This window comes from Phalacrocorax aristotelis, chromosome Z (assembly GCF_949628215.1).
Source record: "Phalacrocorax aristotelis chromosome Z, bGulAri2.1, whole genome shotgun sequence".
Classification (NCBI taxonomy): Eukaryota; Metazoa; Chordata; class Aves; order Suliformes; family Phalacrocoracidae; genus Phalacrocorax; species Phalacrocorax aristotelis.
In genome coordinates, this window is record NC_134311.1 from 50,667,643 (window position 1) to 50,686,294 (window position 18,652).

General features: G+C 35.7%; 1 protein-coding gene across 5 annotated transcripts in view; it reads right to left on the bottom strand.

Annotated features, from left to right (window-relative positions):
- The window catches only part of KDM4C (lysine demethylase 4C), a 260,269-nt gene that overhangs the window by 100,701 nt on the left and 140,916 nt on the right, over positions 1–18,652 (bottom strand). For all 5 annotated transcript variants that reach the window (XR_012657889.1, XM_075078323.1, XM_075078324.1 and 2 more), the window contains exons 11-12: positions 16,934–17,295; positions 14,497–14,608 (exon numbers count right to left, since the gene is read on the bottom strand). Coding sequence is in view for 4 of the 5 variants with exons in the window: in XM_075078323.1 (XP_074934424.1) it covers positions 14,497–14,608; positions 16,934–17,295 (474 nt within the window). In the remaining variant the exon portion in view is untranslated. The remainder of the gene's footprint in view (positions 1–14,496; positions 14,609–16,933; positions 17,296–18,652) is intronic.

An 18,652-nucleotide genomic window follows, 5' to 3' on the forward strand; every position in this document is an offset into this window, starting at 1 on the left:
TTGTATCAAAACTTCAGGCCATCACTTCAGCTACAAAAATAAACATCTCTTTAGCAGAAAACCTTCTCACACAACACCATATTCAAGTGTAAATGTTGTGCTTAACCTGAAATATAAGTGCCACTTATAGGAATTCAGAATTGCTTGACAATGCAACAGACTGTAATTATCTGATCTACTTCCTTACAGTCAAGCTCACTCTTTTCCTGAGACCATTTGTCTCCAGAGAACTTTAGTAGATAAGACACTGTGCTCAGAGGCTGGCTATATGAAGATCTATGTGATCACTCCCTGCCTCGAAGTTAAACTATGAGAAGAATCATCCAGCACACTTTCTCAGGATATATTAAAATTCTGAAACTATACAAATACAGTAGAGGGTTTCTTTAACTGCAAAAATGAAAATCCTCTGGTTATCACATGAAGCCTTTACTATCTGGAATGTGACAGGCCTGAGGAATTATTTAAAATAAAAATTAAATAACCTACAGTAAAAGAAACCATTTTTAAGTTAAAAAGGAATGTCTACACAACATCTTGCACCATGTAAAAATTCAATTAAACTGATTTTTATTTAAAATATTTTAAAAATAAGACACTATAAGAAAGCAAAATAAAGACTTGTACTTGCACCACTGGAAACACCTACGTAGAAATGACCCTAGAAACTCATAGCTAAGACAGATCAGTCACAGTTGTGAAACAAAATTAAGTATCATAGAACTTCTACAACCTATCACCCTTGTTAGAACATGACTCCAAGTGTACCTTAAAAAATAAACTCTAATTTCAAACCAGCCCCTACCTTTGCAGCTGTAAATTAAACTTCACACCTACCTTGTGTAATGAGTAAGAGCCTCAGGGACCTTCTAAGATTTGGTTCATTAACAAGGATGTGTTAATCAAAGGAAACAAATGTGAAATTATCATTCAGAGTTTGAATAATTCCCTGATGCCAGAGGAAGAAACAAAAAAAAAAACCAAGATGATTTTATCTTTAAACAACTTAAAAGGAGCTCCATGGTCAATTAATATTTTCTAGGACAGAGGAGAAATCCTGGTATCCCATATGTGGAACAGGACATTCATTCTGACTAACTAACAGTGACAGTCTCCTGAAATCTTCTTGATGATGGAGTTTTGTATTTTGTATGTAAATCAGGGTACTCTGTGTTCCTCCAATCTACACTTTAATGTTCCATGCATCGTGTAACCAACCAATGAACCCCTGAAACTGAAGGAGGCTCAAAGGACATGCGTAAAGCCTCTGTGCTTTTGAATCTCAGAGAAGAATATAGGGAGCGACTACCCATAGTTGTTGCAAAGGAAGCACGATTTATCTCAACATTAAGGGGAACAGGGGGTGGCCTTTGTTTTAGATAAATGGCTATATCAGCTGGATGGATCGGCTGGTTATGTAAATGTTTTCCTCTGAGTTAATCAGAAGATTACAAATGTCTTCCTGAGCCAGCCAGACCAGATTATGGGAAATGTGTATATGGCTCAGTCCAACACAGAGTATAAAAATCTAACATTGAACAAAATGAACTTTAAAAAGAGTAACAGGTTTGAGCTGACTTCAACCCATATATTCCTTCCCAGCAAATGCAGACACCCAGCACCATGACAGTGAGCATATAGAGACCAGTAACAGGAATCACATTTATATTGTAATCCCAACTGTACATTGCAATTGCTATATTGTGCTTGTATTGTGATTTCAGGACACTGATGTACCGCTCCGCTAATGAAAAATTCCTATGTAACATCAAATATCTCCCAGTAAATCTGGTATTAATAATAAATTCTTCTCACATGGGACATCTAAAAGAACCTGGTCAGAAAGTATCAGACACTGGCACAGGAATGCAGAATTCAGTTCTTTAGCACTGGTACTTCAATTGTATTTACAATGTCCTGGTTTAAGGTGGGAGAGTTGATTTTCTTCACAGTAGCTAGTACGGGGCTGTGTTTTGGGTTTGTGCTGAAAACAGTGTTGACAATGCAGAGATCTTTCAGTTGTTCCTAAGCAGTGATTACACGAGTCAAGGACTCCTTCAGCTTCCTGTGCTCTGCCGGGCGCACAAGAAGCTGGGAGGGGGCACAGCTGGGACAGCTGACCCAAACTGACCAATGGGAAATGCCATACGACATCACGCTCAGCATATAAAACCGGGGGAAGAAGAAAGAAGGGGGGACGTTCAGAGTTACCGTGTTTGTCTTCCCAAGTAACCATTATGCGTGATGGAGCCCTGCTTTCCTGGAGATGGCTGAGCACCCACCTGCCTGCCCATGGGAAGAAGTGAATGAATTCCTTGTTTTGCTTTGCTTGCATGCATGGCTTTTGCTTTACCTATTAGACTGTCTATCTCAACCCATGAGTTGCCTCACTTTTACTCTTCCAATTCTCTCCCGCATCCCACCAAGGGTTTGTGAGTGAGTAGCGCCATGGTGCTTGGTTGCTGGCTGGAGCCAAACCATGACAAGTAAAAGGACTGACTTGAGTTCTGCTAGTGTTAGGCATTACAGTTTAAAGAAGCCAGAGATCTCCTGGATATGATGTAAGCCTTCTAAGTTGGAGCATATGTTCAAATCAAGTTCAAAGACCCTTAACTGGATACACATGGACAATACACCCTACTTGGATTCAAACACCTTATCAAAACATCATTAAATATATCACTGAATTTGGTATGCTTTGATAGTAACTATGTGGGGTGGCTTTCACACAATTAGAGTGGCATTTCCGCCTCTTACGGTGTCCCAAGGAGAGCTTATCATTCAAGTCCGTTAGTATGCACTATTGTTTAAATACTCTTCTATGAATGAAGCCTGTTTCTTGTAACTTCTGTTATCTTTCTGGCTGTAATTGTGCCACATATTCATGCTGAAGTCTAAAATGGATCAATACCAGGCCCAGATAAAGTATTAACAGTATGATGTAATGCAGGATATTCCTATGCATTTAAAAACATTTCCTTACTGCCACCCCTAACACTGGTCACAGATATCCATTCCCCATGAACAACCAGGGCATTTTTACTTCACCGCATATATAATGCTTTGTTGTAATATTACTTTAACAGATACAATTCATAATGAGGTTAAATATCTTTTCTTAAGGGGATAAAGCACGTGATTTTCTTTCCCCAAAAGATGAGCCAAATAATGACTTTAAATGAATGCATAACAGATGTTACAAACCTTACTGCATCCTATAATAATTCAGCCATAACGGTACTGATACTGTAAGGCGATTAGCAATGCCAAACTCCATACTAGCTCCGGATACTATATTTGTACCAAAAAGAGTATTTATATAGGATTAATACTAATCTTGCTAATAATTATCCTAATGTTAATACTAAAATAATAATAAAATAATACTAATATTAATAACAAAATTTGGATATACCAGTTCTCATTAATGTAATTATTTATATGCTTCTGTATGCCTTTACATATTGAAGAAAAGTGAAATAATTCATTAAAACAAACTGCGTATACAAAAAGAAAATTGTAGTCGAGAATCTGTTTTGGTACACAGGAAACTCCTCCTACAACAAAGTACTTATAAACTATTACTCTGCTGCTTTCCTAGTGGGTAAGTTAATTAAATAAATGTTTTCACCAATGTTACTGGTTTAATAGTTTGTGGCAAACTTGCTCCAACACTCGGTACTATTGCTTTGAACAGTTTTTGCTTACTAAGTTAAACTCAGATTCTCAGACAGAAAACATTTGGGCCATTTGCAGAATGGGCTGTTGCCAGTATTTGCTGATTTAACCCAGCAGATGTGAAAAGCCATAGATGCTAATACAGTACAATTTGCTTTTGCCAATCTCAACAATGATTTTGCTGCTTGGGGTTATGTTCCACTGACGTTTCCTGGCTTTGTACAACAGCATTCTCTGCTATGAAGAGCATAGCAGCATCTGTTATTTTTCAGGTAGTTGAGCATAATCTCAGCCCTGGGAGGCATTAGCTATAGTTTCAAATGTCCTGGAGGAAATAATAATAATAATAAAAAAAAGTCAGTCAGGGAAAAAGACTTACAACTTCAAAACTTTACTGTTCCTGCAGTATATCAGCAAGCTGAGTTTCAGAAATTGTGTTTCTTTCTTTCAGTAATGAAAGCCATAGATTTCATAGCAAAATATGAAAATGTAAACTTTTAGTATGTATCCATTTCTTGGTAGAGAGTCAAATTACCAACTTATCAATTAATGGCTCTCTGTCATAAAAACTGTATGTAAAGAAAGTCATACTGAACCAGAGCTCTAGAGGCTAAGCCTAAGAGCTCCTTGATTAAATAAGGTTTAGCTCACAAAACACATAATGGGGTGCTTTACCAAAAAAAGTAAAATATCCAAAAAGTGTAACACATCAGTTGTAGATGATCTTTAAATGTTTTGAAAGGTCAGACAAATTCAGAGTTCAAGAAATTTTTAAAAATACAGTTTGACAGAATTGAGAGATGCATTTATATACCCGGATACTCTGATTTTTCTTGAGTGTATCATTACAGTCCCATAATGAAATTCACGTTTGTTTTGTGACTGAACTCTGTATTGCAATTGCTACACTTTGCTAAATGCAATTTGTACTTGTATTGTGATTGAAGTATATATTACAATTGCTACATTCTGCTAAACATAATTTGTACTTTCACTGTGATTTAAGTGCATTGCTGTGATACTCTGCTAAATCAAAACCCCATGTAACTTCAACTAATTTCAAGTAGGAAGATTTTGTGTTATTCATTAAACCCTCCACATGTGGAATATCTAAAAGAACCTGGTCAGAGCGTATTGTAATCTGACATTAACTGGCATAGCCAGCAGGATACTCCTGAGGGTGAGCAGTACCCATTAAAGCAGTAATGATTACTTTAGCAAAAACATGGTTTCTTGTTTGGTGTTAGTCACAAACAAGAACCTAGTAGAGAAACCTGGATTATGATTAAAAACAGGTAGTGAGAAGACTGGCTGCAGACAAGACCACTACCACTTCAAAGACAAGATAGAATTATTGCAAATGCTAGCAAAGACTGGAAAAATCTCACCAGCAACTTTGAACAGGAGGGATGGGAAAACCATTACCAGGATTTTTCACGGATAGCAGAACAAATCACTGATCCACTGATGTTCAGGATGAATTTGAAAAATTGAAAGACTCTAACAAGTTGAAGGAAGGAGAGGAAAGCAGGGCTTCGCAGGTTGTTGGCTATATATTTGTGAGCATCAGTGCGTAAATTAGAAGAGAAGAAATTAACACATAGCATGCTTGAATAAGAAAAAGTTATAAGGGATAACATAATGCATAAGTAATGTAGACAGAGAATCAAAATAAGTTCATAGACTCGAAGTTGCAGCCTCAAATCATATGTGATGCCCACACATGTATGGATCATTTACTATGGTCTACTGAAACAGACTTCATTCAAGTGATAGCCACCACATATACCAAGGACAATAAATGATCAACAGATAACTGGTTTGATACTGATCCTTTTCAGGGTGGTGAATCAGGTGTCTCATGAGAAGAAAGTATTATGAAAGTGTTTGCTCCCATGGCAAAAACCAAAGAAAGCAAGCAATGGTCCTGAACCAGCTGCAACCCACATATTCCTTCCCAGAGACTGGAAACATCCAGCGATGTGACAGCGAGCATATTATTAGACATCAGTAATGAAATTCACATTTATATTATGACTGAACTATGTACTGCAATTGCAGCACCCTCCAAAATGTAGATTGTATTTGTATCGTGATTTGAGCTCACGCTGTATCACTCTGCTAAATTAAAATCCAACGTAACTTCAGCTGACTTCAAGTAAGTAAATTATCTATTATGCACTGAATTTTCCATATGTGGAATATCTAAAAGGACACTGCCAGACTGTACCGGACCCCAACTTTTTCCTCTAACAAATGGCAAAGTAACTACAATGTATTTGATTTACATTGCTACGCTGCTGATAAACTAACTTTGAGAAAGCTTTGAGAACTCATGGCATACAGAATCAGTTTACATTTACATGATCTGCAAAACTATTCTTACAGAACTAAAGCGTTGACATTTTTTAAAACCACCATTTTTTTTGCTTACTAACTCCTGCAACAAAATTATTCTCTACTTCAAATAGTCAACCATAAAAGTACCCCACAAATGTAAAGGGTAAAAATCTTTCATTCGCTGAATACCCTAAATAGCTGTACAAATTTTCTGTGAATACGGAATGAAGAATTGAGCCCTAACAGTTAAGGCTCAAATTGTCAAAGGTATCTACTACTTCTGGCTACCTAAGCTGAAGCACAAGCAACAAATTCTTACTTATACTAAAAAACATGAACTACCTAATAACTCCAGAAATACAGACACTTATGTCCAAAAACCAAGCTCAAAGGTGACCCACCAGTCAAACAACTATATTTAAAATGTGGACATGAGGCCACAGAAAGGAAGATGTTCTTATATCTGTAAGAACTGCCAACACAAAATATGTATAGCATATTTGTGTTACAATTTCCATTTTTACATATATGAACATTATAGCAATTCCAGCAATTTCGCCTGTCTTTATGCTGTGCAAGTTTAAAAAATAGCCACTGTATTTTTGATTTAGTTCAAAGAGGCATCTCATCAAAGTCAAAACAGAAACAAAAGAAAACCTGTTGGAGTTTACCGTATAGCCTATCAGCAAAAACGTAGCTGTCATTGCAAAACCATTACAACAACAGACTACACAAGCCAAAATCTGGCAGATATATGCTCTCTTGAAAAGCTTCAATCCACAGCACTGTAAAAGACTTATTATGCACTGCTTTCTCTCCCACAATTTTTAATGAACAAAATTTTTTACCTTGTATTCCAATTCAATTTGCTTGTGGCCACTGTACTTACCAGCTAGAAGATTCGATGAATAGCTAAAATTAGATTGGAATTTTTAAGAACTGCTATTGCCATCCACGCACATGCTTATTGATTTACTAATGAAACACCATAGTTTGCCATCTAGTTTCAAGAGCTTACTACAGCTCATTTAAGCTAACTTCAAATGTAGAATATGTATTTCAGTTCACATTTAATTCACAAAATAAAGGATTACTTAAACTGATCATGTACATCTTTATAATAAATATTTATATATTTAGTATTTTGTACATATTATGTTTATAATGTAAAATTAGTGTACTTTAAAGGATTCAATGAAATATATACACTTCTCTATATAAAAGACAAAACCATTATTTTATTTAATTCTTCCTCTTTATTTAAAATTAGTATCTCATGAAGCTCTGGAAACTAAAGGGATGACCTCTGAAAACCAACACTGGAGTGTTCCTTACCTTTGTTAATTACCCATTGGAGTTAACAAACATGCATTACCTCATCAGTGTAAAAGTATTAGCATAGTAGGCTTTTTCTCCCCAATTTTCCTTCGCCTTCTAAGAATTTTCCAAGCTAGCACACAATCTAATTCTTAGTATTTTCCACAACAGTCTACAAAACTTGTCCAACCTACTTCTCAGTATGTGCATCTGTACAAAAGTGGAAAAATACAGAAAACTTTCTCACAATTTTCAGGCATCTCTTGCCTATTAATAAAAAGGGTCACTGAGACATGACAGAATTATTTGATACTTCTTCTTTATTCTAGAAATTAAAATGTATCTTCATAGACCATACTGACAAGTCTATACAGTCAAATAAATACCCAACTTTTAAAGCTATTAGAGTGTTTTAGAAATATTACAGAGCCGATTCACCACCATACTACTCTAGAGACGAAAACCAGTACCAAGCGGGGAAAACATGTTTTATAGTTATTTTATATCTCTCAGGCAGTACAAATTTAACCTATGTCAATATACCATTCCAGCATAAGTGCCTCTGGGCAAAACACAAGTGAAATTTTGAGGAACCAGATTACTTCAGTGCTTACACTTAAGATTGTACTGAAGTTCTCACTGAACCAAGGCCTCAGGTAGTTACTTATCTTCATAAATTAAGTGTGGAAGATGCAAATCAAAGAGACTCGATCACAGGTTCAAATTCACATGACAAATCAATGCCTGAATTGGAATTATAAATTAATAGCTTCAGGCTAGTCCCTGCACAGATCACTAAAACAAATACCCCATAAAAACTCCATACACTAGATAACAATTGTATTCAAACTCCCTCAAGGATTAATTTCTTGAGTGTAAATATATATTACACACACTTCTCAGCCAAGGAAAAGCATTTAGAAAAACCTAACTGGCATTAAAATCAAGTCACTTCCAATACTGATGATTTACAAAGCAGCTTCAGATTTTGACAAAGGCAATGATAACTCTATGAGATAGATTCTTTTTATTTGGAAAAAAAAAGGTACTATGGTAACTTGGAACTAGGATAATTTATTAGGCAATCCTCTGTATCAATACCTCAGGGAACTAATCTTCTTTAAAAGCAAATCATACATTTTCTGTGTTTCTCTTTGGACTGTAATTATAGAAACAGAAGATCAACTCCAGAAGATATCCTTACAGAAGAGACATCTGTCTCCTTGGCAAACATATCCAGCTTCCCTACTGACTCCATAGCTACCCTTGAGAAGGCTATTGAGAGGCTGCACGAACGCAGCAGGAAATCCATTTTCATTTTGGCATACTTGACAATGAGAAACTATACATGCCTCTGTAGCTAAGATTGCCATTTTATCCGCTCCTTTAAAAGGTAAAATATTATATTTTAAAGCTAAGAAAGCTGCACAATTAGAGTTGTAAGGTTCATCTAGAGGGCAATGAGTCTTAATGATCACTACATATACCACTTCTCAGCAAATGAGGCATAAATGTTAGAGGAACTGGTTTGCATTCCCCTCCTGAATGAAAAGAATGGCTATGCTTAGATCCTGGCATTTGTAGGTGTCCACTGTAAAGCAGATAAGCACAGCTTGTAAAAAATATCAAGGGACAAGAGCCGCCAGCAGTAATAATCGGAGTAGTCGGTTCTTGCCATTTTGGGAGATCAGCTACTAGCCCACAAGACTGACAACAGTACTGGACATTCAGAAAAAGCTTGTATTTGACCATTCAGCACCTCTCTTTCCTAAATAACTACTAGAGATTCTACCACAATTTTGTAATGGGTTGTTGGTTTGTTTTTTTTTTTCTGAGTCTTCAGGATACCACGTGCTACATAAGTGGTAGAGCTTTTTATTAATTATGGTAATCAAATCTTGAAAATTGAATTTAAACAAATCAGAAGCAAGGTAGGTACCAGCGGAAAGGAGAGAAAACACTTTTTTCTAGCATAGTGATACCATTGCAAGTGGTAGATGGAGCTGCTTTCTTCCAATGTTAGATGATGAAGTCTGAAAAATGAAAATTCTGTGCTTAATTAACTCATACTCACACAAGAGCAAAGCGTTTTTAAAGAAGTAAAACTCCACTCAAAAACCAGATCAATACAGTATGGGAGTGAAAAAAATAATACAAATTATAATACTAATGTGGCAAAAATAAACATGCCTCTATCAGTTCGTTAACAAATTCTTCTCTACCTCCTAAATAACACAAAATATTTATATTTCTTTCTGAAATAAGTAAGAATCTTCAAGCAGAATCTGGCATTTTAAGCACTGAAGCAAAAGGATCATAATTGCATCTACAGGTGTAATTTTCCCCTATTTCAGCAAGCTTAACCTATTTATGACATTACTGAGCATGCCTTATATGGCTTGACTACTGGTATCAGATCAAGCACATCTCACAGGATGCTGAGAGTCAATGTAAAAACTGAAGAAGCTTTATTTTATGTCATAGAAGAAGGAGAACTACAGCTGTAAAGCTAGCAATTTTCACTAAAGAAACTCTTGTCCAAGCCACTCTTTCCATTCACAATAGTTTTCTCTCTTCCTGTTTCCTTATCTTACAATGTAATGAAAGCAAAATTACTCTGAACTTCTGAATCATATTTAAAACACTAAAAACCATATACAAAGAAACCCATACTGAATTCAATCTATATGCTATCATTATATCATTTAGGGCAATGGGAAATTTCAGTCAACTTCAATCTAAAAACAGTTTCTAATGTTGCGTGCCCAAATATTGCTGGAAAGAAATCTCTGGGACCAATCAATGTGCATCCAAAGTCAGTATGCTTGCTGCTTCTGCTGAATTTGCTTTTTTATTGCTTAAGTGAGCAGAAATATAACTGCATTAAATACAAAAGAATAATATTACCACAAGCTAATATACTGCATTGAGCATGAGACCAAGGTTCATTACATAATAATTATTAGTATTTTGAGTGTGACATACAGCTCACACTGTACAGCTGCACTTATTTTCCTGAACTGTCATCCTGAGCTATAATTTCTGGGATTGATTCCCCAGTCCACATTATTTCTCATTACTCAGTCCTTTAGGCATTAATTCCACAAAAACAATCATAATAAGGGAAACTCAGGTGTCAGACATACACAGGGAAAGGCTTCAGAGAGAGTTAAAAAAAATTAACACTAATAACAAAGAAACAATTAACCTAATCCTTCTTCTGTAGAAGAAATACTCAGATCATAAAGAAACATACATAAAAAGAAGCATATGCAGTGATAAAAAGAAAACACAAAAACTCCATGTCCAAGAAGTCCTGTGCAAAAAAAAAATTAATTTCTGCCGAAGGACTGTATATTATTAGGGACTCCAGAAAGTCTGTGCAAAGATTTAAGCATGCTGTCGAATATGATATTTGAAAAATTTTGGTTCTGAAATGGATGATAGGGTCAAAGAATGTTGCCTTCATATTATTAATGGCCTCTGATCACCTCTATTCACAGAAACTTCCTAACAGAACCCTAGTATCTGAAGGATTGCAAATATATTAATTTGAATATAAATTTTCTGTAGTAGAAATGGCTACAGACTACCCAACTTGTGGAAAGTGACATGATTTGCAAATGAACTACAAAGCCTCAGTTTCTTAATTTTTCATAACAGCACTAGCCCATATGATCATCTTCATCCATTTTGTTCACATTTATGATTTTACTGGACCTAGAAAAATTAAAATATACACTAATATATCAATACACAAATCCTCCTTGTAAATGAAGAACTGAAAAATTATGATACCAAGAGACTACAGTATCATAGCCATTACTGGCACCATTTTTGTTCAAAAAACACAGAGACCAAGAATTGAGTAAGTATGCATGCTGAATTAAATTTCTGGTAACTCCAGAATATGGATGAAAGAGGAACATAGTCATTACTACATTGATACTGATTACTCCCCTGCTACCTGACAACAGACATTCTTGAACACGATCAAAAAAAATCTACTTTGACTGGCATTCATCTAGCCACAGATCTTTAACTTCCATGCCAGCATGCACTAGAAAAGCTAATGAGGCTTCAGTTTACCAGTATCCCTCAGCAGTTCTTCAATTTGCCTTAGATGTTAACATTCTGCTCACCCAAAATCTATTGTTTCTCTTCTGGTGTTCTCACAAAAGCATGCTGATAAATTAGATCACGATGAGAAACAGACATGAAAATTATATAAAATTCCAGTTCCAGCTAGGAAATAACAATAACTGCCATGTCCAATAAAACTCTTAATCACTTCCTTCAATCAATAAGCAGACAGGTGCTTAATAGGTACTTGAAATGATTCTAAGACAACACTTTCTTTTCTAACAAAAATACACCCTTGTCTACCAGAAGGACAATCATCACGTAAAGAGGCAAGACTTGAAGGTATATGACTTCTTGTTGGGATGTTGCTACTTTCACATACAATTAAGACACCGGGAAGCTGATGAACTACTGGATAAAACAGCAACTGAAGATCAGAATCCTTGAGATTAACAAACCAGTGTCATCACATTATCATCTAGCTGGATTATATCACACACAATCCATGCTTAAACAGGAATTTTACACCAGGTTTTAACTATAAAGTTGAAAAAGCATCAGCAGGCAAAAGGAATATAATCTTTAATTTAAAAAGAGCAATTTCACTGCAACCTAACACATATTTAAATCTTTAATTACTTTACTAGATTAATCTTAATATTAATATAATCCTTTTTGTGTAAATTTCCATAACAGTTTCTGAAATATGCTCTGTCTAGCCCTCAAGGTATCCAAACATATCCATATACAATACTGATGATGGGACTAAGCTGTCTCTAATTTTCAGAAAGATCCTTAACAGCTAAATGAAGTATCATGCCTGGCAAAACTGCCACTCAGATAAAAAAGAGAGAGAGTATGGCTTTCCCATACTAGTGAGACAGAAGAAACAAATCAATTACTTTAGTCTTGGACCAAGGACGGAGATGTATGGATGAAGGACCAGTCAAAATTACAACCAACACCCAGCTCTACAGTGCCTAAATTGGTGCTAAATGAAAGCATAATATTCCTTAGTTATAGGACGACGAATCAAGTAACAGGCATGCTCTCTCTCTCAAGTCAAGAAAATTTATCTGTAGCTGTAAGAAACAGCTACTGTTGAGTAGAGGCAATAATTGAGAGAAAAAAGGTCAGGAAGCCCAGCAAGACTCTTATAACACTTACAGTAAAAAATAAGAGCAAAATGCAGCTACAAAGTGCAGGCAAACACTGAAGAGTACAGCAATGTTGGAATCAGACCTGAAGCCACTGACATGATATCAACTCCATTCTGCACTACACAGAGTATCAAAGTGTCTAAGGGAATGTGAGGACCAACCCCCAGTTCTGCTAACTGAAGAGATTCTGGAGAACAGTACCTGAAAAACCTATGTGATATAGAACTAAAATGCTATAACAATATGAAAAAGGAATGTATTTGTTTTCCATTTTGATGGATAGTTTTGATGCACAGCTCAGTAAGCTTCACAAGCCACAAGGCAAGTAGCTTTATTCATCAATTCTGGCTGGTTATATATTTGATTGCTGGCTAAAGCAGATTTATTTTTCTATTTACTTCACATAAGGAAATTCCTGTCTTGGGTAAATTTCTAAGCTTTTGTAGCCTGTCTGCACAAGATGGTGACTCTCTAAAGTCAAAGCACTCAGGTATGCTCCCAAAAAGAGCATCTGAGTAGTTCTGAGTATTGTTTTAACATTTTCGATTACTGTGGTATCTAGTTACACAGCACTAAGTTTCTTGGCTGCAGAATTATTTACTTATTTTGTACAGAACTCTGTTCTAGATATCACTGTTGTTTCTCATAATCATTTATGGACATGCTGCTGCTTCTTAATTTCTACTTCACTCCATCGCTTGAAGTGCCTGAAGGTACTATACAGTATATAGTAACATGCATATCTGCAACCTGTAGTGAAGATCTGGACAAGCATATTCAAAATTATTGCCTAACCTTACATTTCTTATTTATGTAATTAAGTTAAACAATAGAATTTCATGGTCACTACTCAGCATTAAAATAAAATTATGAAAAAAAAATTACTTAAAATTCCTAAATGCCAAAACAGAAGCCTAGCCTTAGACATGCCCAGGAAGGCCATTCACCCTGCTTTCAGTTGCTTTGTGCCACTTAAAAGTAAGCAGAAGAACAGTCTAAGATAAATTTATCAGTAATTGCTCAGCTGTGGAAACAGAGGGGAGACCTTTTGGTGCTTTCTAATACACAGAAGTTACTTCCATTGTGTCTAAAAACAACTATGTTTTTTGACCTCCTTTTATGTTTGAGAAAATACAGTACGTACTTTTAACATTTTGCACACTATTTACTACTTGCACGACTGCATATTACTTAGATACAGTTAAAAGCATACATAGAGATATGAAATATGTCGATGACATACACATCAAAATCAGCTTTTAAATGACTATTTTAAATCAGTAGAGTAAAATTGATTTACCAAAACTACAGGGAGAGAGACATTCATTCTTTCTATATGAAACTAAGCAAAAGCCTGGAAATTATGACATTTGTAATTTATGACGTTACGACATCTCAATAAGCTTTTGATGATACCCATAAGTCTGTAGCCTTTTTCTTGAATGAGAACTATAGTATCTTAAGACACTGAATCCCAAATGTCCAACGTCTATCAAAAAATAGACTAGAAGGAAAAAGTAGCTTTAAAGCAGTATAGGGGACTATGGCTTACACCTAAGATTCATACTCAAAGGATTCTTATTTCACTTTTAGCTATGTTTACACAATTAAGAATTTATTCTTAAACACAACTGCTGCAAGTTCTAATAAGGCATATTTGATCAGTGAATATACTTGCTTTAAATGATATCTTATTGTTCAGAGCTTTTTGTAAAGACAGATCCAATATTTTTAGAATAATCTGAGTGAAAAGAGGCAAAAAGTACATTACCTGTATGTGGATTCAGAGGTCTCACTGTTTACATTTCCCATGCAGAAAGAAACTATTTCATCTTGGTTGTTTTTGCAAATGCCTACATATATGGTCTCACAGAGACAGAAAAAAACCTATCAGAAATGTTTTAAATATTACACTCACCTTCATCGCTAGTTGCTTGCTGCTTAACCACAGTCATTGGAGACCTAGTTGGGGGCTTATTTAGTGGATGACGCCAACTCTTAGATATTTTCTTCCTTTCAACTTCTGCTGACTGGAGAGGAAAAAACACAACTAAATTAGTATTTAATTCTGCAAAGTTACTTTTGAAGAACAAAAACATTCTTCTGTGAAAGAGCTCACGTGTCAATTCTGTAAATACTATCAGGGTACTTGAAGCACCTTTAGTGTACCAATAAAACATTCCACAGAATATATATACTTTAATTAAAAAAGAGCAATCCTTGTCAAATACAAATAGTTTGAGGTATAAGTTACTGTAGCCCTTCCATACTACAGAGAATAAATCCTGATTTGCTCAGATAAGGAAGAACAGCCAAAACAATTCTGCAGAACCGTAAGTACAATACAGCCACTAACCATGGTTGGGAAAATGAGGCAGAAACTCACTGACTTCAATTACGAAAGAGTGCAAACCTCATGAGGAAGTACAAAAATGATCTGGAGTTGAGATAAGAAATTAAGAGTCCTGATAGGCGATCAACATGTTGACTTGGGATATGAGGAAATTCTTTCCTCCCTCAAGCACCCTTAGGTACATTCAGCTTGAAGTTATCCAAGCTTCAAGAACTAAAGCCAACACTACAAACTCTAGAAGTGCAGCTTTCACAACTCCACATTTGAGTGCCAGTGGGGGAATCACAAAGTAAACCAGCTGCTGATGGTACCTGGAGGTTCAGGAGCAGAGGAAGGGCAAGCACACTGGCAGAAGGGTGGGAAGGACAGAGTCTCACAAAATTCCTATGGACCACAGCACTCTGCTCCTCAATGCCCTGAATCTAACCCAGGTTACACACATGACCGTTGTCTGATTTGAGCGTTGAAATTCACTACTACAAAATGGGAAGTAAATTATGAAACAACATCATATTAACTGATAAGCAGAGGGAAGAAGATGTGGTTAAAGCACAGGACATGTTTATGATCTAGAAAAAGTTACCAAGTAAAAAGGGAAGGAAGATCAGACTTTTTAATTGCATCTGTACAACATGCTTCTTCACTTAAAATAAAAGAGAAAGAAAGAGTATGTAATTATACTGAGGAATATCTGAAACCTCATATATAAATGGCTGGAAGGCGCAGGAAGAGATAAATATAATCTCTAACACATGATGATTAAAATACTGAGATGGTTATAGTGCTCCTTATTATTAGAGTGTAAGGGCTGGAGCCAAGATTATTGAAACTCACATCACAAAACGATCACTAGTGAACTGTTCATATCTGTGAAAGGGTTAGCTTGATTTTACTTTGGCTTCTAAAATATATTTCCCACCAAGTCTGGCAATCTGGCAGTGGATTTCCTGCTCTCTCTCTGCCAAACTGGGATTGAACTCACAATTCAGTAAGCTACTGTGACTTAATTTTTCATTATGTCTCCCCAAGTCAAAGCTGCCCACCCTTCATAGCAGAATAGCAAGAGCGAAAAAAGGCTATAAGTTTGTACGTGTCCAATCAGAAAACATTATTAACCTTACTATTTAAAACTTAAAAAATATATTCCTTTTATTAGAGGGATCTTTTCCTTCAAGCATTTCCTTTACATGTTTTAGGCCATTTCCAGAATCCAAGAATAGCAAGTTTCAGACCCTGAAATAATAGTCGTATATCCTGCTACAGCCATGTCTTGAAGATTCATGTTCTCCAACTTCAATACTACGGATACAGTATCAACTAAAGCAAGAAAGTCTGTAAGATTTCATAAACTATGTGAGATAAGGTGATAGAATAAAGCAAGCTTTGTTTCTACCTAACTTCACGCAGAGGTACTCCTCAGCATTGCCTTATCCACTTCTTCATTTGAGAAGTGGATCACCCAAAAAAAAATTACCTTGTGCTTCCACACCTATGTTTGAACAGAAAGTCTCAGAATCAAACCATTCTGCTGACATTTTAGCAGCATACTGTTAACTATCCTTAAGACTCAGCCAAAACAGCCATTTTTTTGAAACAGAAATACATGATACCAAATACAGCACTCATCTCTAATAATTTCAATTTGATGTCAATAGCAATAATTAAAGCTGATAGCCTTGCTCATACTGGCAGGCAGCGAACATGAAAATAGCTTGAGAATAGTTGCTGACAGTTTGGATTCACAGATAAAGTGAAATTACTAGATATCTAAAATCAGAGGGAAAATACGTCAACAAGCAAGCTCCAGAAACATTCTGCTTTTGGATCCAAATTCCCACTCTTGCCTGAACACTTCAAAACATGTTCAAATTAGCATCTGATTAAAAGCATGCATATTCTTAAGTGCTTTAATATGGATATCAGGTCTCATTAGAAAAATGTTTATTCACATTTCATTAAATCAGGAATATATTACTATAATGATGTAATTTGCTTCACATACACTGGATGTTTCCATGCCATCATCTTCATTTTTTTTTACAATGGGCATTCCTCCATGTTCCAAGCTACTTCCACAGCTTTCTAGGTCGCTGATATCATCCTCTATCAAAATGTTTTCCTCTTTATCTGGGTTTTCTGCTTCAGAAGCATGTTCCTCTGACTCATGGTATAGTATTGATGAAACAGACTGATTCTGAGATTTCAAATTCTCTTCTTTTCTACAGCTATCAGAAGTGGGCAGGTGGGCCACAGAATCTTCAAATGTCAAGAGAGGATGACTGGAATCTGCCCTGTCCTCATCTTCCATTTTCGTTTTCTCCAGTATGGGAACAGGGCTTGAAAATGAGTCTGAATGGATGCTTCCTATAGATCAAGAATATGATTTGTTAATAAATCTCACTTTATATTACTGTATTTCATTTAACAACAATCTCAGTTATTCAAATTGAAAGCATGGTTCCTCATTTAGAAATCATACAGAAAAGCATCTGGTAGAAGGACATACACAAATGAGGAATATAGGTTTGATCAAAGAATAAATTAAATGTAAGTGTTATGAGTTTGGACTGTGAAATATAGTTTTAATCATTTAATCAGTACTTTGTATTTGAATTACAACAGGTCTTCATGTAATTCAAAATAATCAATATTCATGTAGCTTGTTTACTTTGACAGCCCACGAGCACTTTGACTAGTTGGAATAAAATACAAAACATTGGTATATAGAACTTTATACCCTGCATTTATACCTACTATGCCCATTTTAAAAATGAAAATAAACAAAGACTAATTGTGTGGGTTTTACTTTATTGAAATTCTTCATCTGCTGACGCTTGCATGGGAACAATGAGTTAGACAGGTCACCCAAAAAACATGTTCCTGAAGAACTCTACAGCACACACCACAGTGAATTTTGATTCAGCAGCACATATAAGGTATTAAAGAAAACAGTCTCTGTAAAGTCCCCTCCCAGTCTCTCTTTATAACAGTTATTTGAACTTTTCTTCCTGAAAAAAAAAACCCACCTTTTCAGGTCAAATGAACATAAAATTTAGTAATACGAAGCCCATCCAATTCTAAAACATAATATTTGGGTAAGAAGAGGACTGCTTCAACTGCGCATAATGGACATACTAGCCAGAAATAATGCAGGACGAATTACCATCTCCAGCGTGAGTACTGGTGCTTCCACCATCAGATCTATAAAGGTCCTTTTCCCTACAAAGGTCCAGGCATCACCCTTTAATAGCACAAAAGAGAGAGGATAGTGTTCCACTCTTCTCTGCTTTTCCTTCCCTTGTCAATGAACACAGAATAGCTTCTAACTAAATACTAGTTTCTCTGTGGTCATGAACACTCAAATCTCTATTAAAAGTTGGGGGAAGCTGTAAAGCAGTAGCACCTTTAAAAAAAAAGATCATTAGAACAGACCTGAAAATGCTTTGATAGACCACCAACTAACTTGTCCACAGGAATTTCTAAGCCTTCAGATTGGAACATTCACTTTGCCACCTTTACGTGGATCAGTCCTGATGTTTACCACCGCCAAATAAGCACTACCATAAAAATTAATATTCACAATCAGGGAAACACTCTTTACACACAACTTGCAAGTAAATTTTCAGTATCAATGTAAAACCAAACAGGACTGCTCACAAACTTAAAGGTAAAATTGCAGTTTGCAATTATGAACAGGAAAGAAATAAAGTCCTGAAGTTAT